This window comes from Barbus barbus (assembly GCF_936440315.1).
Source record: "Barbus barbus genome assembly, chromosome: 12".
Taxonomy (NCBI): domain Eukaryota; kingdom Metazoa; phylum Chordata; class Actinopteri; order Cypriniformes; family Cyprinidae; genus Barbus; species Barbus barbus.
The window spans coordinates 31,771,498-31,797,474 of NC_136740.1; the positions used below are offsets into that span (position 1 = coordinate 31,771,498).

At 33.8% G+C, this 25,977-nt stretch overlaps 2 protein-coding genes across 2 annotated transcripts in view; one reads left to right on the top strand and one right to left on the bottom strand.

Moving 5' to 3' along the window:
* The window catches only part of ifnlr1 (interferon lambda receptor 1), a 676,379-nt gene extending 669,666 nt beyond the window's left edge, over positions 1-6,713 (top strand). Inside the window, exon 8 of the mRNA XM_079430446.1 lies at positions 6,642-6,713. The gene's annotated coding sequence lies outside the window, so the exon portion shown is untranslated. The remainder of the gene's footprint in view (positions 1-6,641) is intronic.
* znrf2b (zinc and ring finger 2b) overlaps positions 8-25,977 on the bottom strand; it is a 52,767-nt gene continuing 26,797 nt past the window's right edge. Inside the window, exons 2-5 of the mRNA XM_079430447.1 lie at positions 22,863-22,958; positions 5,915-6,020; positions 5,753-5,835; positions 8-4,743 (exon numbers count right to left, since the gene is read on the bottom strand). Coding sequence (XP_079286573.1) covers positions 5,778-5,835; positions 5,915-6,020; positions 22,863-22,958 — 260 coding nt within the window. The 3' untranslated portion in view covers positions 8-4,743; positions 5,753-5,777. The remainder of the gene's footprint in view (positions 4,744-5,752; positions 5,836-5,914; positions 6,021-22,862; positions 22,959-25,977) is intronic.

Below are 25,977 nucleotides of genomic sequence, written 5' to 3' on the forward strand. Positions count from 1 at the left end.
TTATAAATAAATATTTAATATATAAACATGCATGTGTGTGTATTTATATATACATAATAAATATACACAGAACACGCATTATGCAAACAACATTTTTTATTTTGGATGTGATTAATCGTTTGACAGCACTAAAAAAATATATATTTTATAAAACACAATATATAGCTTTAAATGCTATTAAACTAAATCTAGGCATTACAAAATTATATTGTACAGTCTGAGAAAAAGGATATTAATTTTGATCTTGATTATAATTATAGTGATTACAATTAACAGTGCTATTCAATTATTAATGTTTTTAAAGATGTAACTAAGATATAATTAAATGACAGCAAAGGTAACCTAAATGTAAAAAATTAAATGAGCATGCATAATTAAATATCTAATATCATTTGAATCAATTGATCAGTCGATCGATCAATCTAGTGCTTGAAGTGGGATATTTGTTAAAAAAATATATTATGTTAAACATTGAATATTCACGTCTGTATAGCTGATATGTAAGCAAAGCATGCGGCGGCGCAGATGCGTGAGCTTGTCGAGTGAACATCCCTTTCTCACAGACATCACTGCAACGATTGTAGTTCGGTCAGATGTGTTAAAACAAGCAAGAGTTACTAATTGATGGTAGGGAGAGAGATTTCTGTTGCATGATCTTGTGGTTCGCTCCTTTAGCACATGCATCATTTCAACTAAATCATGAATATAAAACAAAACAATTATAGGAGCATTCACTATAAACAATAACACTTTATAATAACTAAACACTAATAAAGTACTTAGAAATCATTAAACTAACTCAATTTATAAACTGTAGTTAATACATTTGAGGCTATACAACTAGTGAGTTCTTCATTATCGCTGTAATACAATTAGCTCATAGTAAAGGAACAGTTAATTGGTAATAAGGAGTGAATAGTTCTCACTTTAGATTAGGTCACGGAAAATGTCATTAAGTGCTTCAAACCAACCTTTATTGAACATTAATTGCATTCAAAGTTATAGTTTCTTCAAAGGTTTTCCGTGACCTATTCTAAAGTGAGAAATATTTATGGTTAATAAGTTAAGAAAGCATTATCTAGCCCTTTACATATGAGCTAATTAAACAATAATAATTTGCTTAATTACTTATGTTTTGCTTTTACGTTCATTGCATACGAGTCACTTTGGAATATATAAGTCGCAGCACGTTTCAGATGATAAAAATACAGCTTTCAGAAAATATATATTTTTTTCTGCCCAATGATTTTACAAAATACAATTGCAATGAAAATACAGGTATGGTATCGGCAAGTACCAAAAATGTTGGTATCGGACTCGTTCTGGTAAAAGTGCTATCGGTGCATCCCTATTTTAACGCATTAATTATGCCTTGTAATGCACCTAATAAAGCATTACAAGCATAATTACAATACTTTTTGTTCATTGTTACTCATTTAGAAAGTAAAATGCCTGAAAATGCACAACAAACAACAAAAAATTGTAACAAGGAATCTGCAAATATAATGCATTTTAACTGATTACTATTATTAACAAAAAGATCTAATGCATTATTAGCACATTATGAATGTGCTAATAATGCATTATACATAAAAGCTTCAGGTGTTATCAGGATTTGTAATATTTTTTGCATATGTATTTGCTTTGAAAAGAACGACACTCGAACACTTATAATGCTGCTTTTATCAATCTGAGAAATTATTTCACGTGTTCGGTCACTGCACTAAAGATGATGATTAAAAACATTGCAATTAAATCTCTCACATGTAGACAGAAGGACATCCAGACAAATATGTAAACATCTGTGCTTCAAAAGATTTTGCTTTTTTTAATCTCATTATCTCTGTACATAGTTTTTTTTTTTTTTTTACACATGTGGAATGTTACAATATCTCCAAATCATAAAAAAAAACAACTTTATGATCCTGGTGGCCACTGTTAACCTTTCACATTGAGCTCCAACAACATACAAGTTCCTGTTTGCTTTGTTTGCATCTTTTCAGGAAGTTAACTTGCATAACTAGTTATGTTCCTCTCGACTGCTGTAAGGAAGGAACTAGATCAGACAAATCGTTACCTGATGGAGTTTGGTAGCAAATTAAACACAGAAATGGCACGCAGTCTTTTGTATCAAAAGCTTTGATTGACAATCACGGATCAGGTCGGATGCATCAGGCTCAGATCTGCTGGAAACAGAAGTTTGCACAAAGCAGCAAAACATGGATCTATTATTTACCTAAATAATATCTCGTAAAAGAAGTTTTGCAAATGATCTAATATCCGGTAAGGCTTTTTAAAAATAGTGGTGTTTCCCATGCAACATGTGGTATATCTTCTTTCATGTGAGCAGAAAACCTGCTGTAATAAAGCTGACGTAGACTCGCATTGAAACCGCTTCTCATCACCATTAACATACATGATTAGCAGCATTTTAAAGCTATTATGGCACTTTTGATATGCCAGGTCGACTACGGTAATACTCTGAAGTCCAAATCAGCTTCTGACTAGTCCACAGGTTAAATTCAACACAGCTGACCAAAACCAAGCCTTCAGATAAACTCAACCGCAGAAGGCTTTACTAGAGACTGGGAACAAATGTAATGAGTGTAAATCTCTAACCAAAAAAATAAAAATCTTGTTGAATCTGTGATTAGTAACTTTAAAAAACTAGTTAGCAGCGTGTCCATCTGAAGCGCCAAGCCCTGCTGGAGAACGACCACCTTTCTCCAAAAAATACCGTGGATCTTGAGAAAAGCAGCTGAAATGTGACCCAGAGTGTGTTCATGATATCAATCACACACACATGCCGTTCTGACTCTATGATTTACATTAAACTGATTGAGAAACTGCTGATAAAATCCCAAAGATCGTAAGAGAATCACACCCTGTTCCAGCAGCTACAGGTGAATTTAAGACAAACACAGAATTATTCGCCTGAATCACATCAAAAATATTTAAAAAAATATATATTTTACATGAAGAAAATGGTCTTTTTAGGAGCATTAAGATTTGTGACATTATTTTCACAACAATCAGGTACATTTTGCATCAGTGCTGTGATGCATCTGAACATTTTGCTTTTGAGTTTCTTTCTTTTTTTAAATATTATTTTCAGCATTTATTACTGGAATACAATGCTTTTTAAAATTGAAATCAGCATAAATTGAGAGCAGTACAACAGATATTACCATGATGTATAAATACTATGAGAAGAATGTGTGTAATTGTCATGAAAGTATTTGACAAATCTTAATAATCCTGAGAATTGAGTTCCTTGATTTAAGGTGAAATATGAGAATCATTTGGCCTGATGGACGATCATATACCATCATATGTTTGTCTCTTGATGCATGTACAATGCTTTTAAACATGAAGGAGCCCTAAATGATGTCACGTGACACATCACATGACTCTACAGCGTCCAGAAAACACTGAAGGGTGAATCTCACAAAACTTGCCAATCACAAAATCCTAAAAAAAATTCATAAAGAAAAAGTGCATTTTAGGACCCTTAAGAAATTAATGTTATTTACTTATTTTTTTATTTGACATTTTCAATAAATCATATTATATATATATAAATAATATGTCATGAAGTGAAAAATCTAAATCCTAAACAATTTATTTAAATTGTATATATTTATAATTTAAATTGTAATATACTTATTCATCACAGTAGTATTTGTACTGCCATTAAATTATGCCGAATTACTGGAATACAATGATTTTTTAAATTTAAATCAGCATTTAAGAGCAGTACAGTTAATATCATAGAACACAACTACTTATACTGACGGAGTAAAATTGTAGGTATTTATTTAAATTGTAATGTATTTACTCATCATGGTAGCATTTGTTGTACTGCCATTAAAATTACGCAGATTTTAATAAAAATAGTTGCATTATATTAACCCCCCCCCCCCCCAAAAAAAACTAAAATTTTCTTTATGATTTTTGTATTTTTTTCTTCTGATTTTGAGATGTTTCAATGAGATTCACCCTACATAAGAGACACAGAAGTCAGTCATGTGTTGAATTAAGGCCCAGATTTGTCAACACAAATAAAACATGATGCACTTGCATAAATAATCTTAAAACAGTGCAGATGTCATGTGACAGGCTACAGTGAATCTTGATCCGTTAGCACAGATATTGCTATGAGACTCCAGATGCATGAGACATGCATTCCTCCATCCGGGAAGAAAGAGAGAGAAAAAACAGCTGCGCTGCCGTTACGAAAGACAGGGCACTTGTCAGTATGGCTCAGGGCCGACCCGAATCAGGGCTCCCGTCACGTCCAGGCGTCTTTCTCCGAGTCCATCGAAACACAGCCACCACGTCGGCCCGTGGGATCTGAAAATTAAGGCACTGAGAGACAGTCCCATTTACCAGAGAACAATCCACTGCGATCGTCCGATAATTATCCACACAGTCAGCCGACCCTGAGTCCGGCCAATCAGAGACGCCAATGAAATGAACTTCCTAAGATCCCCCTTCTTCACCATTCCCGATTGGACAATGGTGCGCTGGAGTAGAAGCTCTGGACCGCCGCTGGGGTTTCCGTTGGACTGTGATGTGTTTCCCTGAATGAGTTTTGGCACGCTAGGGTTTATATGGCGACTAGGGAGGGCCGTGCTACGAGAAGAGAGGGGCGTTCGGCGATCAGGCCGTCCCGAGACCAAAGTCACAGTGTCTATGAGGAGGAAGAGAATTCACATTGCGGCGCTTCTCACGACCAGGAGGCTGGAGACATGAAACAACACAGCGATTAAAGAGCATCAGCATGATTTACTGCGAGCCAGAAACACTCATTCACATGCACTGGGCAGTTTTGATATTTTGAGCCATTTGGCTTTCCATAATGTGTTTTTTTAGGCTAGTGGAAAGAAAACATTCAAAATACACATTTAAGTGTTTATTTTATTGCACATCTGTCTGTAGATTTCAATTACAATTCATATCTTTAAAAGTTGCGAGTTTCTTTTTCAGTTTCAGTATGACTTACAGTCAACAAACTGTACAGTTTTATTCTTATCTATATTCTGAAGGTTTTTACTGAGAAGTCTGGTCAGATTTATTCACACTGATTTATACAACATTGAAATATTGACAGTATTTTCTGATTTATGGAGTGATAATTTTAAACCTTCAATATTTCAACAAAAACAAAACAAATTTTGAACCTGCCTTTATCCAATGTTCAGATTTATCTTCTGGAAATATATGCAAATTAGTGCATATTTAAATAGATAATTGTTTTGTTTGCATATTTAAACTTAACATTTCAGAAAATTTGAAATACAAAAATAATTTGCATTCCTAATGTAATCAACCAACTGGTGAAATCTGTTAGTTAATTTTTATTCTATTCACCTGTGATTTCTTGCCTCAAAATAATAGCCAATGTGAAACTGTTTTAGATAAAGAGTTTCAGTCTTTAGTTTGAAATCTAATGCATTTTTCAAAATGTGCAGCTGTTTTTACACAGATTTCACACATTCGTTTATGAATCATTATCAAATAAAAAAGTAAATCAAGTACCGATGCATTTAACCTCTATGAGACATTATACTAACAAGTTATTTAATCTGTGCTGAGGAGTTACAAAATAACCCAGGCTGTTTATTTTAAAAAGAAATGTCAATTTTGATTTAAAAACACATGCATTTAAATGCCACAAAAGTGTCTTAGATCTGTAATAAGTCACTAATATATGCATATGAATCATCATGTGTTTGTGAATGTGTGTTACCTGTGCAAAGGTGCGAGAAGCGTTGTTAATCTGAAGGATGTTCAGGACACGATCGGTTCACTTCAAACCACTCGTCAATACAGCTGGAGGAAAAGCAGAATTACTGTAACAGAACAGACTCATGTCTCTCACTCACACACACACACACACAAGCAGCTTTACCCTTTGTGATAGATGCAGAGGCAGGGCAGGCGTGCGATGGTGTCTCCCTGCACCAGCTCCTCCAGACATATTGCACATTCTCCTGTGTCCTTCGTCAAGACGTCCTCTGAGAAAACACAACGAAGAACAACCCAAATCAGCCACAGAGTCAGAGTCTGAACAACATCTGGAGAGATTTGCAGAGAAATTACACATTTTCAGTTGTATGCCATTACTGGAAAAAGGAAATTATTATTTGTTTTCTTTTAAAAAAATCCTTTTATAGTGATTATACTCATGACGAGGCATTACTAGCTGACCAAAAAATTCAGGGAGGTACTAGAATGAATAAATGAATTAAAAATGGAAACATTATGATTTTTAAGTCTATTCTGCTCACCAATGCTACATTTATTTAATAAAAAGAATACAGTAAAAACAGTAATATTGTAAAATATTACAATTTAAAAACAAAAAAAAAGTAAGGTAACACTTTATTTTAAGGTGTTCTTGTTACAAGGTTACATGTACTTACTATTATAATAACAATTAATTATGCATAATTACAAGCAAGTAACCCTAAACCAAACCCTAACCATATAGGAAGTACATGTAGTTATTAATATTACTCCGTACTTAAATGTATCATTACCCTGTAACAAGGAAACCTTAAAATAAAGTGTAACCAAATGTAATTTATTGCAGTGATGTGCAGCTGTATTTTCAGCATCATTACGCCAGTCTTCAGTGTCACATGATCCTTCAGAAATCATTATAATATACTGATTTGCTGCTCAAGACACATTTCTGATTATTATCAATGTTGAAACAGTTGTGCTGAGGAATATTTTTGTGGAAACCGTGAAGCGTGTTTCATGAATGAAGCCCAACCTGTGGAAGCAAAAGTATCTTTTATAAATGAGCAGAAGGTGGCGCTGAAGATCTATTTTTCTCTGACTCGTTCCTGAAATGCAGGAGCTGCTGTTTACATGCAAGAACAACAGAGTTCAACTCATGCATTTCTGCATGCAATGAGAAAAAGACTGTTTAAGAAAAATGTAGTTTCATGTAGTCAATTAATTGGATGCTGAGAAGTGGCTGTATATGAAGGTGGCAAAGGAGAGAGCTAATATCTTGAGCTCAGTAAGTCTGGTGTTTGTTGGCAGAGAGAGGTGAAGAGACACCTGCGGCCCTTCACACGGATCATATGAGGATTTACACAAACACTTATGGCCCTGCAGTGGGAGGAGCCTATCATTCACACTGCTGAATATTCATGAGACGAGCGACTTTGCTTTAGAAGCTAGATCTGCATTAACTGAAGGAACATAGATAAAGTTTGAGGCAAGTTTAGGCTGTGGTATATTAAGGTTAAATGCCCAACCACCCACAATACCCCAACAACTACATTACAACCGTTCACAACACCCTAATGACCACATGACACCCTGGCAACCAACCACAACAACCCTGGCAACCACCCATAACACGCTTTCGACCACAAAAAACCCTGGCAACCATCCACAGCACTGTAACTACCACTTAACAACACCCTGGCAACCACCCACAACACCCCAACAACTGGCAACCACCAATAATGTCCTAACAACCACATTACAACCATTCACAACACCCTAATGACCACATAACACCCACAACACCTCAGCAACCACAAAACATTATCCTGGCAACCACCCAAAACACACTAACGACCACATAACACCCCGGCAACCCACCACAACACCCCAGCAACCACATAACACCAGCCTGGCAACCCACCACAAGACCTTAACGACCACACAACACTAAAATCTGTTAAGAAAAATCAGACCTTGTTAAATTGCTGGTTCACATGCACAAACAGACAGACTTTGGCTGTTGTGTTGCACTTCATGCCATGCTGGCATAAGATGCTGCACCAATTTAAAAAGTCAGTTCTTGAGTCTCCTGCGGTCGGTTTGCTGCTGAATTATGAATCATAAGCACCATCGCATGTTCTGATTCAGAGTCTGGGACATTGAACAGCACGGTTTCTCGAATCGATCAGATGAATGCAAGATCTCTGACATGAACTGTGGTTGTCTGCGTCACTGCTGCTTTCCTCAGCATTTCAGTGATTGACGGAGAATCAATGTTCCTTAAAGACTGGAAACTGAGCAAAGGCTACAAAAACATGTGACACAAAACACTCTCAGTGGGGCATTACATTCGCTCTGCTTGTTCAGAGAAAAGCAAATAAACTTGAGGAAACTGAACAATTTGTGCTTAAACCCTCAGAGACCCACATTCATGAATATCCATTTCTCCTAAATAAACAAACACTGATTTCAATAACCAGGCGCTTCCTGAAAACACTCATGGGGGAAAGAAATAAAATGCATCATCGATATCAATGCTTGAGTCTCGAGGGTTAAATTAGCAAACACAGATCTTAATACTCTAACTGGAAATGATCATCATCTTATACGAATATGACTTATAAAACAGCAGAGATTTGTCATCTGACCGGATTAGAGTCGTAACGTTATACGGAGCCGCACTGCAGCTCATCTATCAGGACAGTGACATCCTGAGCTCTTAAAGGTACAGCGTGTGAATTAATGCTGCCTTCATAAAAATGACTTATTGATAGTTTTCACATGACATCACATCCAACGCCCACCTGGAGAGCAAAACGAGGCTTTGCTCCACTGACCGCCAGTTTTTTTTTTACGCGGTTTGCATTAAAGGTGCACTAAGTGATTTTTAAAAAACACGTTTGACCACAGCGTCGGAACGAGTCCCAAAACATACTTGTAGCCAATCAGCAGTAAGGGGGCGTGTCTAGTAATGACAAGAGCGCTCAATTTGAGTGCATAGGATGGATCAACTATAGATAGAGAGAGATGGCAGATATAAAAAAAAAAAGAGAAAAAGACAGGAAAATATCAGAGAAACAAAACATTACAAAGAAGGGTTACGATCAGGCAAGAGGTAGGAGGTAAATATCGAAGCAGCTTTCCAGCGCTGGAGAGAACTCAGAGCGGGAAGGCCTGGAATCAGACGCCGAGGTTGCGTTGTTTCTTCTTTATAAGTGAGTAATGTTGATTTTGGCGAACAAAGTTATTTATCATTGAATCACAAGAGATTTGTTCCAAAACGCTGATTCATCCAGTAATGAAACAAGTATATGAGCGAGTCATTGAATCATTCATTCAAACCTCTTTTTCATCATTTTAATAATAAAAATTGCTGTCTTAAATATTTTATTTAAAATAAAATATTTAAATGCATATATTTTAAAATGTTTAATAATTCATTTAAATTAATTAAACACTTTTAAATAGACTGCAGCAATTCATATTGTGCCACACATTATTTCGTTTAGTTCAGAATCGTGGGAGAATCGTGATCTCTATGAGAGACAAAAAAAAAAAAATTGTGATTCTCAAATCATCCAGAATCATGCAGCTCTACACTGAACCATTTAGGGCATTGCGTTCATATTCGGGCTCATCTGCTTGCATATAAAAAGTATGTGTCATCAATAAGGTGTATACTGTTATAATATCACCGTTTTAAATACATTAAGGCACTTTCTAAGTGTTTTTTCACGTTTTGTCACACTGTTTAGCGACTGAAATATTGTGTGCTTAATATGGATTGCAAATGGACAAAACTTGCATTTTGTTGACATATCTTTGTCTTATTCTTTTGAGATGTGATTAAATATTTGTTGCTTTTGGTTTAGGAAAAGCAGTTCACAAGAAAACTAATTCTCTTTTTATATTGTGCACTACTTCCTAAATTATTTTCATATTTAAATTAGATTCAAATGAGATGAAAATGCTGCATGTATTTTTGAGTCTCAGTTCTGTACTGACCCGCAGTATTCCTGTGATATTAAGGCTGTTTTGCTGAGTGATCTGCAGGGATGCGTATCAGGGCCGTGAATGTCATTAAAGCGCGAGGCCGTGACAACTGCGACACTCGCTGGCTAAAATAAACACAGCCATTAACGGTTACATAACATCAGATGAAGCGTCCCGCTGCGGCCGGGTCACAGGAGACAGCAGATGACAGCGGCGCATGGACTCGGAGCGACTGACTGCATATGCACAGGGTCCAAGTCCCACTGGGAACCTTCCTGATCTGAGAACACATGGAAAACACGAGCAGAGCTGGACGGACTAAGTGAATCTCACCTGTCAGTCACAAATCTGGCTCATATTTCACAGTCAAAATCAATTAATATGAAATTATATTTTGTATAATTTATAATTATATGTCTTAAATATACATGTTGAGATGAAGCTCATTAAACCTATCAATGTGTCTGGGTCATATTCACCCAAAATAAATAATCATTCAAAAATATAAACATCATTAAAAAAATAAAAATAAATAAGTGTAAACATCTAAATAGACAGTTTAAATTATATGTGAAATGTGTTACATTGTTTTCATTTTGTGATTCTTTTTCATGTGATTTGCCAGTACATTTTTTTTATAAATAAATAAAAATCACTTCAGGGGATTTTTTAGCCCAAACATTTTAATAATAATAATAATAATAATAATAATAATAATAATAATAATAATACACTTGATGATGCTTCTTCACTGCTACAACCAATCAGTTAAAATTAAAACAAACAAACTGTACTTCGAAATAAGATCATTTCAGGCTAAGGTCATGAATGCAGAGAAACTCTTGAAGGCGACATGCCGTGAGTGTGTGTGTGTGTGTGTGTGTGTGTGTGTGTAAGCGGAGCTCAGCTGTGGTGTCAGTGACTCTGACACTGGCGGAATGTGGACTGAACTCGATCTCAGACAGACTTGTGACATCAGTGACCTTCAGAGAGTGACAGGAACAAACAGAGCCATGGAGAGAGCGTAAACATGAACACACACGCCGAGGCTGCACGTGCTGCAAACGCAAACACACATCAACATACACGAGCCCATCCATAACTTCCCTGAACATGGGCAAAGCTGTATCATATGCAATCAGGAACTTCTCCATCAAGTTAAACTTATCTGAACTCACTGGAAACATTGGTCAGTGAAAATGAATTAATTCAGGTCAGTTTGTCGCTGACTGTGTGAACGGGTCTTTATTTTGCTCTTGTTCAGTCAGAAAGGGAAGCCTAATATTGTGACTAGGGTTGTAACGATATACCGGTATGATGGTCTATAAAAATGATTAAATTAACTTAATTTTTTTTATGAAAAACATATATAATAATCTCACCCGCGTATATGCAATTTATTTCGGCTGCTGAAATGACAGAGACAGAGATTGTATCTAATCTCCATCCCCCACCGAAAAAAAAGTTAAAATTTGCAGTATGGGAATACTTTGGATATAAAAAAAAAAAAAAAAAAAAAAAAACACGAACATGGGGTTGTCCTTGAGGACGAATCCAATTTGCTAAAAATGTGGACGCAAAGTGGCTGCAAAAGCAGGCGATACATCCAACACGTTCACTCATATTCACAGACACCATCCCTCCGTGCAGATAAAGGTATGTCGCATTTATAACACGTTATAAGGCCGTATAATTTCCGTGATGCAGAGGGAATCCCGGTGCAGTACATGGGATTTACAGTATAACGTTAATCGAGGTTGTCACTTAAAACGCACAATCTGATGGATGGATAAATCAAAAGTAGGTATGAGTGGCGCTGTTTTATCTACTACATACTGAAGTATGCATGCATGACACTAATGGTGTTCTCAGCGTCTACAGAAACATGAACATCAGCAGAGCTGCTCTGAGAGAAAACCAGCTTTATTTGAGAAAAACCATCAAATACACTAAAAACTCAAAAGGTCTGCTACAACCCGTCAAAATAAAAGTTCAATTGAACTTGAAGTCCTGACAGAAATAAATTAGCATTGTACAATGTACTTAATTTATGACAACAATAATTCTTTGTAATAATTAATTAAACATTATTTTTATGAATATCATGTTTGTCCATGTTTTAACTTAGAATACCTCTGTTGTGCAGCACTTTGCCAAAAATAAGTGGTTAAATTTTCATTTGATAACATTTTAAAACATTAATTAAAATGTTAAAGTGTGATATAGATATACATAAGGCTTATGGCTTTATTTTGTAATTGTTTTTGTATTTTTTCCTCAGAAGGGAGGCTTACTTTCATTAAAATGATTTCAAGTTTGTTGCAATAAAGGATTTGTTCACTCAAATAACTTGTTCTTATTCTTTTAAGAGTCATTGTTACTGATACAAATTGTTTAATATATACACCCATAATGTGGTGGTGCACCATCTTGCTGGATAAACTCAGGGAACGTGCCAGCTTCAGTGCATAAAGAGGGAAACACATCATCATGTAGCAATTTCAAATATCCAGTGGCCTGGAGGTTTCCATTGATGGTGCACCACCACATTATGGGTGCCAGGTCCGAGCATTCCTAGATGAACAGTTTCCTGGAAAGTGGATTGGTCGTCGTGGGCTAGTTGAATGGCCCCCAAGGTCTCCCGATCTGACCCCCTTAGAAGAGTGGGAGAAGAGGGTTGCATTGACAATCCAACACAATGGGCAGCTCATTGAACACATTTTATAAGTGGTCAGAAACTTGTAAATAACTCCTGAACGAATAAAGTTACGTTGAAACCAAGCACACCATTGTTTTTCTTGTGACATTACCAATAAGTTCGATGTGTCACATGGCCCTCTTCCTATTGAAAAAACAAAAGTTGTATCCAAGATGGCCGACTTCTAAATGGCCACCATGGTCACCACCCATCTTGAGGAGTTTGCCCCCTCACATATACTAATGTGCCACAAACAGGACTTTAATATCACCAACCATTCCCATGTTATTACGGTGTATCCATATAAATGGCCCACCCTGTAGTATCGTGTTATAGCACACATTCTTTCTATCTTAGTTACGTTAGTTACCAAGTTACTCAGTTATCTTTTGTTCTAATAGTGTCAAAACACACAAGGTTTACATACAGTATAGACTCTGTCTAAAATGAAAGTAAACAGCTGAGAGAAACAGATGCTGTCTGTATATTAGATGCGTGCAGCTCTTAAAGGGACAGTATTAAACATGCTGCCGACTGTCATTAAAGGGATAGTTCAGCCTAAAATTGAATTTCAGTCACTATTTCCACACTCACATGTTGTCTTAATTTCGTTCTTGTGCTGAACACAAAAGATGATATTTTGAAGAATAAGGGTAACCAAACAGTTGCTGGTCCAGATTAAATTTGATAGGAGGAAAAAAATACAATGGAAGTCACTGAGGACCAGCAACTGTTTGCTTTTCCACCTTCTTCAAAATAGCATTTATTCATTTAATAGCATTTATAAACTCATTCAGGTTTAAAACAACTTTTGAGTGAGTAGATGGTATAAAAATAAAAACTTTATTTGTGGGTGAATTATTTCTTTAAATGTTAATAAAACACCAAACACAGAGAAAAATCACTCAGTACTCTTGACTGAAAAACTTTAATTAATTTGCCTTAATAGGAATCAGTCTATATAGTTTTATTACATTTCTTGAATGCTTCTGCTAAATATACCTTCTGTACTGAAAATAAAGCACTGTTTGTTTTATTTGTATATTTGTATTTTTTTTTCTAATTTTTTTATAAAGATAATGACAGATTTTTATTTCCGCCCACTTTGGCCTAAATATTCTATAAAAAAAAAAACATTAATTTATATTTTGTTACCTTGAAAGGCTTTGTCTTTATAATAGGGAAATAAATTTGGCTGTATTGCTCAGACAACTTGCAAAATAGTAAAACCAACATGACAAAGAATCGTGATAAAATCGTGAAAAAAACATTGTGATGTGATATTTTTGCCATATCGCCCACCCCTATGCTAAATTAATAAATATATATATATAAAATGCATTACAGTCATGAGAAGAATGAGAAAAGTGAAGTTAATTGTCATGAAAATAATGGAGTCTATAATAGACATTTTGCTCCGTTTAATTCTCCACCACATGAAGTCAAGTCATCTGTAAGCCTAGACACCGGTATTGGTTTCTGAAAAAACATTGTTGGTCGAGCTCTAAATCTAATTATATCCATCAGCTGAAGCCTTTAAATAAGTGAATGAGAAGTGCAACTAAAAACAACCCTCAGCATCGAGTCTGTCTGCATTGGCAGATTTTCTTCCCCTTTTTCTTTTTGTGGTCAGTATCTACGAGAAAGATGAGTATCGATTACTGCGCTCTCTCTATCTTTGTTCATCGAGCATTTCTTCTGCTGATAACCCTCATCCATAAACCTACAGCTACAAAACCCGACCAAACGCAGCACAAAAACAAGAGGAACATCTCAAAAGCAGACACTTTCTGTAAGACCATTCATCACATCACGTACAGCATGTTGATGAAGGCAGGCTCATACATGTTCTGAGAGCGTGAGGAGATCTTCACTGATAACGCACACACCTCATCAGAGAAAACACACATGCAAAACAGCTTGAACCAGCACTTTCTCAAGTCTCACATGGACAAACGTGTTCACAACCTGCCGTTCACATGCAGCTTCAGAGCGTTTAGTCCTGTTACTTACAGCACTGACACAGAAACACACCACAGATGGAAAGACACGTACTAGAAGTGAAGAGTTCAAAATTAATTCTAGAAGTAAATAAAACAGATTATTGCAGTGCATTTTACAAGAACATACTATTTCAGCCTTTCGACTCATAAATTTGATTCTTAATTTAATGTTTTACTTGCAATTTCTTTGAAAAAAAAAAAAGAAAAGATTCACTTTTTTTTTTTCAGACTTTTTGCTTAATTTCATGTTTAATTTATGGAAGGCATTTTCACCATGGGATAAAAAATTTAATGTAACTGCAACTTTTCTTTCACAATTCAGACTTTTCACAAAATTCTCAATTCTCAAAAAAAAAAAAAAAAAAAAAAAAAAAAAGTAAAAATTCTGAGAAAACAAATATTCAGAATTTTAAAATATTAACTCAGAATTCTGACTTCAGAATGACTTTTTCTACAAAAAAAAAAATCAGAATATTGAAATATAAAGTCCAATTTTACAATTCCATTTTAACATTTTTATGCCTTGGTGGAAACAAGCTTCTATATTAATTCAATGTGTTTGTTACTTGCTCTTTTCTGTGAAATTTACTTGCAATTTCTGAGTAAAAACTCATTCTTATTCATTAAATCCAACACCATTTTTTTTTTCAGTGAATACAATAATACAGAAGAGTATGTCATTTTATAGCAGAGGTGCTCACAATATTGGGGGGGGGGGGGCTTGATTGAGGTCAGTGGACAAAAAGTAAGTGTTGCATTGTAACCAGCTACATTAAAATAAATAACCCTTTTTTCAATGTCTGTCTTTGCAATGTTTCTTGTTTCCAATATGTTTAAAAATAAATAAAAAACAAAAAAAGTAATAAATTTTTAAATGTTTTAATAAAAAAACAAACAAAAAAAAACCATTGCAGCATTTCAGAGCAAAAATAAAACAAAAATGTTCAAACAAAACTGTAAATGAAAAATGAAGATGTGCCCCGAGAACAGGAAGAGAACGTGGCTGTTTGATCTGAGCTCACGTCAGAGCTTAAAGGGCACAGGTCGCTCGAAGCGTGGTTGGCATGGTGACGCTCTTCCCTACGGCTGAACAAACGAGCGCTTCACCTGGACTGAGGACGGGCTGCTAATAGAGGCCTGTGAACGCTACAGATCCTGTGCCGTAATTAACACGCCTCTGACGGATCACTAAGCAGGAGATCAAACCTCCGGTTACCATAGTAACAAGACGGTCACTGACCAGCGCTGCTTTTGCACATGTGCTCAGAAAGAACAGGTAAACAGACCAGAGAAACTACAGATAAACACAGGATTCACCTCACAACAGATGAAGCACATGTGAAACAGAGCTTCAAGCTAATATTCATTCAATTATTTTTGGGTGCATCTCGGTTTTCAAAAACTGGGGGAATCCTGGTTGAATGAAAATAAGAACTTGATTTGCAGTTGTTTTAGCTTATTTTAATGCTTGTTTTGTCTTATCAACTTATTACTGAATATAATAAAGCCAGCTACATTAACAGTAATACAAATATTTTGATGAAAAATAATATTTAATAAAAAGAATTATATAGCTATATAATATTGGTAACAATGGATGCCTGAAATATACATAAAATATTAAAAAATATAAACTAATTCTAACTAATCTTGTATTTCTACATTATTAAATATAAAAATAAAGGTATACACACACAACACATTTCCCAAAGCAAGTAGATAAATATAAATAAATACATGACTAAAAGAAAACAGTAGAAATCGTGATGAACAGCAGTGTTTAACAAAGCCTGTCTGAATCATTTTCTGAACCGGTTGATTGAAAGGAACAAACTGACTGATTAATTCAAATTAATTGGTTGCAGCAAACCTTTGAAGTTAAGAAAACCTTTAGTGATAATACTCTAACATTGATATCGAAGATGAGATAATTCATTTGTGTTGTTTAACACAGGGGCTTGATACGGCTGTCAGCTGTGATTGGTTTGTCAGCTCTGATTAAGTGGCACAGGAGCACTGGATCATCTCAATATGACAGCATCAGAATCTGCATGCGGCACACAGTGGCCCAGTCAGCTGAAGGGCTAATTAAAGCTAATTAAAACGGAGCGTTGTGCTCATGATAACTCAGAGCAGAGTTTCTCAGAGCCTGTTTTCCAGCGCTCTCAATCTCTGAAGGATTTCCCGTCACACGGCCAGAGCGTTTGCATGCTGCACAGACCGCTGGGATCCGCTTGCTCTCCAAGCTGCTCCTCCATGCGGCTCACGGGCCGAGCAACGCAACCGGACCAGCACATGCGGCCGCTGAGCATCATGGGAACGCTGAGAGCTCAAAGATGAGTCAGCACGTTGACAGAAGAGTCACGCCGCACACATTCATGCCATCAAAAATGTCTGAATGCTAAAAGAAAATCAGTCACTAAAAGAAATCCAAGATGACGGTACACCGTGGCGAAAAAAAAGTGTTAATAATAAACTAAGTTTAATTAATATTGTAAAAACATGAAGACAAAAACAAACCAAAATGCCACTGAAGAAAATCAGCAGCGTGGTTGAGGATGAGTTGGAGATCAGAAAATCCCTAAGTTGCTAAACAACAAACTAGGCTACTTGATCTGATGGATGAAGTTAAACAACTGAAGAACCTTGTGAAAGAGAAGGACAAGAAAATTGAAGGACTGGAGAGAAGGATTGACGAGTTGGAGCAATACACAAGAATGGAGGATTTAATTATAAGCGGACTGGAAACAAAACACCGGATGTACGCCAGTACAGTGGCCCAGAGACAGAGACGGTGAAGACGCCTGCCAGAGGAACTACAAATGCTGGAAAAGCAAGTAATCAAGTTCTTCGAAAGCCAGAATATGATCATTCAGAGCGATAATGTTGTGGCCTGTCATACCCTTCCACGAAGCCTGCAATAGTTGTTCAGTTTGTTAATCGGAAACAAAGCCGAGTTACTGAGGCAGGCAAAGAAGTTGAAGGGTACGGGAGTGAACCTGAATGAACATCTTACAAAAAATAATGCTGACGTCGCTAGATGTGCACGCATTGAGGAAACAAAACACGATACAAGCTACATGGACAAGAAATTGCAAAGTGATGATGCGGCTAAATGGATCTCCTGAAGAAGCCAAAAAAAACACACTGTAAGAGAACTCCAAGAACTTGATCAGTATGGATAAGTGAAGACTGTGTGAAGGAATATTCATATGGACTCAAAAGGATTATCGATATGAACATTGATAAGGAATTTTTGTTCCCATTTAGAGATGTTGATGATGGGGAATTGGTCAATATTCAAATGGACTGTGTGTCTGACCACTTACAATGTCACCAAGTACGATAATTTGAATTTTAAATCCTTCAAATCACGCGGATCATAAAATGTACGAGATTGAAAATGATATTGACCCGGAAAATCACTTTTTTAATGATGTAAATAACAATTGTTGTGAGTATTATACTGAAGATAAATTTAACAGAAATGTGAATATGAATATGGCATTATCAATAATACATTTAAATAGTAGAAGTCATTAAGGATTATTTGCATTAAATTTAATGTGATTGCTGTGTCAGAGACTTGGCTTGATAATGAGAAAATACATGAAGTAGAATTGGAAGGATATAATATGTTTACAGTAAACAGAGTTGATAAGAAAGGAGGAGGAGTTGCTTTGTATGTTGACACAGCGTTAAGATCTAACTTGATTAAAAGTATGTCAGTGACTATAGAAGATCTTTTGGAATGTGTAACTATAGAAATCGATATTGAAAGATTAAAAATAGAATTATTAGTTGTGTGTATAGATCACCAGGAACTTGTACGGATACACCTTTATTAATAAATTATTTGGTATGCTCGATAAATGGAATGAGAACAAAGTACAAATTATTTATGGAGATTTCAATATTGATTTGTTGAATCCAAATGGAAATAAGAGAATAACAGATTTTACTGACACTATATAGTAAAGGTCTATTTCCTGTGATTACAAAACCTAGTAGAATAACTAAAAATACTGCTACATTAATAGATATATATACAAATGAAATTTAAGGAAAAATAGGAGGATTATTTATAAATGATATGACTGATCATTTTCCAGTTTTTGCAACCTTTCAAAGATTGATCAAACAAAAGGTAGTAGGATGGATAGTTTTAAATTCGATATAGAACACCAGAAATAATTGCTGCTTTCAGTTAGGACTTAAAGAATCAAAATTGGAGCGAGGTTTTATGCAAGTAAAGATCCTAATATTGCTTATGATGCTTTTTTGTCCATATTAATCGAAAAATAAGAAAAACATTGTTTAAGAGGACTATAAAGAAGCAAAAAAAAAGAAAAAACAAACAAACCATGGATTACTAAGGGAATCGAGAAAGCATGTAAAAAGAGAAATTCATTATACAGGAAATTTATAGCAACTAGAACTATACAAGCGGGTCTAGGTGAATGTTGAAATCACCGAAGACTAAGAGTCTTAAATCTATGGAATAAATGTGATAAGGAACTAAAAGTATGTAATTCACTTTGCCAATTTAAGAAAATGTATAAAAATAAGGTGATAAACAATTATGACTCCGTATTAATAAATTGTGGTTGTATTGTTAAAAAATTTAAGTAATAGCTGGAGTGTGTATTTTTATGATTGTTTTGAATTGTGTTTGTACATTTTGGGAAATGTTTTTGTAATATTGTTTATTTTGTGTTATTTAACTTAGTGTCGCCCATTCAGTTAATTATGTATAAAGGGTAGGCATAATAAGCAAGGCTTCTGCCTACACCTTTTTGGGTAACGATGTATTTTTATTTATTTTGTGAAAATTTGTCTGTGAGGACCGGAATAAAAAAAAGTGCATTACAAGGCATAATGAATGCATTAAAATTACTTTTGCTTTTATAATGCATTATATGTATAGAATAAAAGCGAACACAACAGTCAAGAGTTTTTAAAACTCAAACTTTTTAAAACGTTGCACAGCATCGTATAAACGCAACGCTCGAGGTGTGTGATTCTGACTAGTGATGCAACGAGAAATATAAGATTCACTCGCAGTAAAACATTCAAGCACATCATTTGTATGTTTAATATAAATATATAAACAAATATAACCAAAGGCTTTTCCATATTATATAAAAATTGTACACACACACACATGCATAGATATGAAGCGCGTCTACAGGAATATATAGAAAATACAATTTAAAATTATTTATTTTAAATACAATTTTAAAAAATGTGCCATTAATTTTAAAGTAGCCTATGTGTGTTTATTTATATACTTTAAAATGTAACGTCAATTCTTATATTTACTCATTTATAAATACAAAATTAGTTCTAATTCTACCTCTTAGAATTTAAATATGTAATGAATATATATATTTTATTATAAGTGACTAATTATATAAGTGTAGAACTTTAATAAATATATACATTTACAAAGCTAATACACATTTATTTTTACCATTAGGATTTTCTCATAAGACATACAGGACAATCCTAATGTACACTATATTTAAAATATAATTTATAATATTAAATGTTCATTTATACTTTGCTTTTGACATGTTAAAAAAAAAAAAAAAACCTTTATATTAATACTACGCATTCTCTTGATTTGGGCTGCTGTCTGTCCCTTGTCACTTCTGTCTTTATCCTCACCAAGGTGACGTTCCTCATCTACTGGCTCTTGTTATCTGTCAAACTAAACTAATAAATCTTAATTAAATAATTATGTTTGCTGAGTGCGTTTAATAAATGTGGCAAGCATCTGACTAGTGCTTCCTTCCAAACGACTGAGAGCTGAAGTGAAGACAATACAGTGGTTTGTTCATCATTTGTGCCTTTATGTTCACTGCCAAGTGTTGGGCTGTGTGTGTGCGTGTTTGGCCCAGATCAGCAGCAGAGGCCATGTGTTGAGACGGGTCCCGCAGGGAGAGCAATGCATCTGGTGCTTGGACCAACTCACAAACACTCAGAAACTCCCCACAGCGACAAACACACACACACACACACAGAGAGAGAGAGACACACACACACAACCCTCTCTCTAAAGCTTACATAACTCAAGAAACAGCCATTAAGTCTACTTGCTTTCTTAAATGGTCTGGATGTTATATAGTGCAGAGTTCATCAGTATGTACTTTTTTGTTATTATACACATAAATATACACAAAGTAACATTAATATATATATTTAACATTTAAATATTTGTAATATTATGGATAATGTTTTAGTATAATATAATTATACTAAAACAATATAAAATTATATATATATTTTGCGTGCTCATGTATGAAGATTAAATTAGCTGCTGTCGTCAAAATGAGAGGAAGAATGAGGCAGGGGGGCATTTCTCATCCTCAGCCAAACACACACCCAACAGCCGGGCATCTGCGGACCTGCTGGAGCTCCACAGACCGCCTCCAACCATAAAACACCAGTGAGTCATGGAAAACTAAACCACTCCAGAGTTTGGAGGGAAAGGAAACACAAACTGGTGTCAAGAGAACATTATAGAACCGCTCTCATAATTAGTGCCGTTTAACTCAAAAAAATAAAAGAGTAGCAATCAAAGCCAGCGCAGAACAATTGTGCCTTTGACACATAGCAGTGATTCGCTACTGAATGAATCCATGTTTCTGAATGAATCAAGTGAGTCAATGATTCAGTGACTCATTCATAAAAACAGCCACTTGCTTAATTTTCTAAATGAATCAGCTGTTTGAACAAATCGAGTGAGTCAATAATTCAGTGATTCATTCATTTTTTTTTTTTTTTTAATAATTTAATATTTCAATACCCAATCCACCCCCCTAATCAGCACATCGTGCAATTAATTCGATTAAATATTTTAATGATTTGACAGCCCTTGCTAATGTATTTTTTTAGTAAATAATTGTTACTTTGTAAACGATGGAGCGGTCAGTGATTTCGCTGCGTTTGATTTTCCCGTGGCAGCTGCGGCTCTATAAACGCTGGAATCTGGTGTTGTTTCAGATCATATTTTTCACTCTATCGTCTCTGGCTTTGGCTCATTTCCCAGCTGTACGGACGACTCTATCTGTCCCATTGAGTTTATGGAAACTGACGACGCCTAAAAACATGACAAAGGGCTATAAAAACAAGACGAGGAAATAATTCAGATAGAAAGAGGGGACCAATTCACTCATGTCTGAACAGATTCTATATGACACCAGCTATACACAGCACTGTAAAACAAACGATGATAAACCAGACCTGCAACTGACATCCATCCAAACACTCAGTCAGACCCATAACGGACAGAACAAAACCAGGACTAAACCACCAAAGACTGGCTCGACTAAAAATCACAAATATTTTAAACAAATTCCACTCAAAATGCCAGAGAAGATATAAATGTTAAGAAAATATTTACAATCATTTTGCTGGTGATATAAAATTAAGCAACATGGGTTTTAATTGTACTTGGAAAAATGTTAATTTTCTCATTAAGTTTCCTACAGAACATGTCATTAAAATGGTCTCACAATCTTTCCTCATCTTGACAATTAATAATAATAATGATAATAATAATAATAAAACATTAATCTTGTAAGTCCTTTTAGAGGAAATACCCAAATCCAAATATTACTACTACTAATCACTTTTGAGAAATTGCACACATTAATAATAATAAAAATCACTTTTAAGTCATTTGATAAAATGCAAAAATATAATAATAATAATAATAATAATAATAATAATAATAATACAAAAAACCTTCAGTTTTGATGAAATGCACAAAATATACAATTTAATACTACTAATACTAAATGTCACATTTAATTTTTAGAAGAAATAATAATAATAATAATAATAATATCACTCTTTTACGTCCTTTTAGAGGAAATACACAAATTTAAATATTACTACTATTAATCACTTTTAGAGAAATTGCACACATTAATAATCATTTAATCAAATTCTTTATAATTTATTAATAAATATCACACTTAAGTCATTTGATAAAATGCAAAAATAATAATAATAATAAATATATAGCTAAGTCATGAGGAAATACAAAAATCGAAATATATGAATATTATTACGTTATGTGAACACGTTAATTACCTGAAGCAACAAACAAACACATTAAAGCTGATAGACACTCCATAAAACACAAGGTCAGCATTGTCACTGCACAAACACCAAAGCTTTCATTAAGGTGACTACATAAAGCACTTCACTGCATGTTTTTCTGGAAAATCAGATGTTTGAACATGAATGCAATGCAACAAATCAGCACACCTGATTCTGAGACGCATCTGCCAGGTCTTAACATGCCATGAGAAGAGATAATTACAGCATTGAGTATGCCTTTCTGTCTTTACAGGGCGACTCCAACACATTTTCAACTGTATAAGCAGATGAAAACAAGCACTCACCGTTGTACGTCACTCGGGGTTTTGTCAAGCACATGACCAGATGAAGGTCCATTTCATCTGAAGAGATAAACTTGGAGCAGACGGGGCACTTGAAACCTGTGGAGACGAAATAAAGCAGAATTACAGGAGTTCACAGTCTCTAGAAGTCTTTCAAGGATGTGCAGCTTATGGCCACAACTTGAGCTTAATTTATTGTATAAATTACAATAAATAGTTTGTGCCACTCAGAGAAGAAAAACACCAAAAAAAAAAAAAAATGGTAAACTACTTCATTAACTATTTGAAAATAAAAAACTCAAAAGGAGTTCATTATTAATGCACGTAATATTAAAGAAAATAATACAATAAAACATTAGCATGTATCCTTCAAATATTTCAGTGAGTGGATTCTAACTAAACTTGAAATAATAATTTTCCAGGACAACAAGAGAAAAACACTCATTTTCCATGTGTTTTCCAGGACTGGATTTTATTTTTTATTTTTTTTTAATTAGGTCTTATTTTTGTTTTCAATTTAATTTTGTTTTAAGTTTTAGTAATTTAATGTGTGTTTTCGTATTATTATATTATTTTTTATGTGGCTCTATGTTTTTAAATATATTATTTTAATACTTGAACTTTAAATAAATATGATAAAATTTGCCTGTGCTGAAATGTGTACTTTTGATATCTTATTTCAGTTAATGTTTATTTCACTTTATTTTTTGGTTAACAATAACCCTAGCTCACTATGCTCTCTTTTTTTCCTTTTTTTTTTTTTCTTTATATTAAGGTGATTTCAAATGTGATTTCAAATCATTTTAATAATGACACAATCATACATATCTATTATTAATAAATTATTATTCACTAATTATTGGTTTTATTAATTATTATTATTATTATTATACGTACAATTTAAAAAATGGTGCTGCAAAATTTAAATTAAAAATATTTTTATTAATAAGATATAATAACAATAACCATATGCATTTATTATAAAATTACTGTTTTAAAAATTAAAATTAAAGCATTAAAAAAAATAAACAAAAATATCACTACCATATTATAATTTTTTTGCCCCATTTTTATTTTGCATTCAATTGAATTAATTATGATTTTCCATCCACTGTGAAGACTAATAAGAAGATTATTTATTCATTATTATATAAATTATATTAATATCATATGAATTATAAATAAAATACAAATATTTAAGTTTCTGTGATGAATTGTGCAACCCAATTTTTCTATTTGTTAAATTCAATTGAATTTTAATTTCAGTTCATTTCAAACTCAACTGAACTATTAGTTTTTCCATCAGCTCCAACAATGACCAAATTAGTTTAAATGTATGTGTGATTAACAGTATCCAGCGATGAAATGCACACACATCCATGTTGGCATAAAAACGCACTCAAAGGCCTTGTTCTTTGCAGGAAACTGACTGGAAAAACTACGCAATCTTCAACGTGTGCGGGTGTTTCTCTGGGACAGACACAGCAGGAGCGTGATAAAGAGCTTAAAAAAGACACAACCAGCGTCAGTGTGTGTGTTATTCCCTCAGTAGATGCACCACACACAAACACACATGCAAACTCGTTTCTGAAACACATTTGAAACCCAGAAGACATAGATGATCAGCTGAGCTCTAGACACAAAGCAGAGTGTCTGTCTGGTCTAAACACAGCTGAACTCTGAACACACTCAATGATATGATTCACTGGCAGCTTCGTGTGACAGCATCGAACCGTGAGCACCTCGTGACAATTTTGCAATCAGCTGAATACGACATGCGCCGCCGTGGCTCTTCTGCATAAATGTGCTATTGAGGAACAGGAGACACTGGTGACATCTTTCAGTCAAGACAAATATAAAGACTGCCAAACAAGGACCTGAACACTTTAGCTACTTTAGCTTCATCTAGGCGTCTTGAAATGTTGAACCTCGTGTAAAAAATATTTACTTTAAGTACCCCTGAGATTTTAAGCTAATATTTTAATATTTAACATTATTATTATTATTTTAATTAAATATAATTTTTTTAAAATGGAAATGAACCTGAAATCTTTTAATGAGATTTTATTAATTATACATTATTAGTAGTAAAATGTAAATATAAAAAGGCTTCCATTAAAAATGTAAAAAAAAATGTAATGAGATTAATAATGATAATAATCTCATTAAAAATGCTTTCTTTCAATAAATTGTTCATATTAATTTAATTTTGATTAATGGTACAGATTAACAGTGCTGTTTTAAATTTACATTTGAATAACAATAACAATCATCATCATCATCATCATCATCTCATTTTATTTTGATTAATTGTGATTAAGTTTTAAATTTAAACAACAACAACAACAACAACAACAACTTAATCTCATTAAAAAATATTTTATTTTGATTAACTGTTTTTAAATTAACATTTAAATTAATAATTAATAATAATAATAATAATAATAATAATAATAATAATGTGTTCCTATTATGACGACAACTTATTATTATTTTTATTATTATTATTATTATTATTATTATTATTATTATTAACTCAAATATTGCAGATCCTTTAAAAATAATAAAATAAAATAATATAAATAAAAAATAATTATTAGGGCTGGGTATTTTGATTACATTCAGTGAATATAGTTTTAATACAAATGCAATTGATATTTCTAAAAACAATTACAGTAAACATCAGTTTACAAACGGTGAATTAATAAAAAGAAGAGCCACAGGCCTGTATTTTAAACCTATTCTTTTTTTGTATAAGGTCCTTTTTTTAAACAAAAATAGGTCCCTAAAAAATGCTCTTCTTAATTTTTCTGGTAATCAAATGAAGGCATAAAATATTAATTGAATTTATCCAAATCAAATTTATCATAATTTATCTAAGAATTTATCATAATGTAGTTAATAATTAAACCCCTTTATGTTTTGGCAAACAAAGTGCTGCACAACAGAGATTTAATGTTAAAATTAAAAAGAAAACAAATGTGATTATTCCTTTAAAAATAAAGATTTATTAATATTTATTAGTAGTAGTAGTAGTAGTAGCATTGTTGTTAAATTGAGTCTTAAGACTTCAGACTGATAAATAGTAATATTTCTGACACAGTTTCTGCACGTTAAA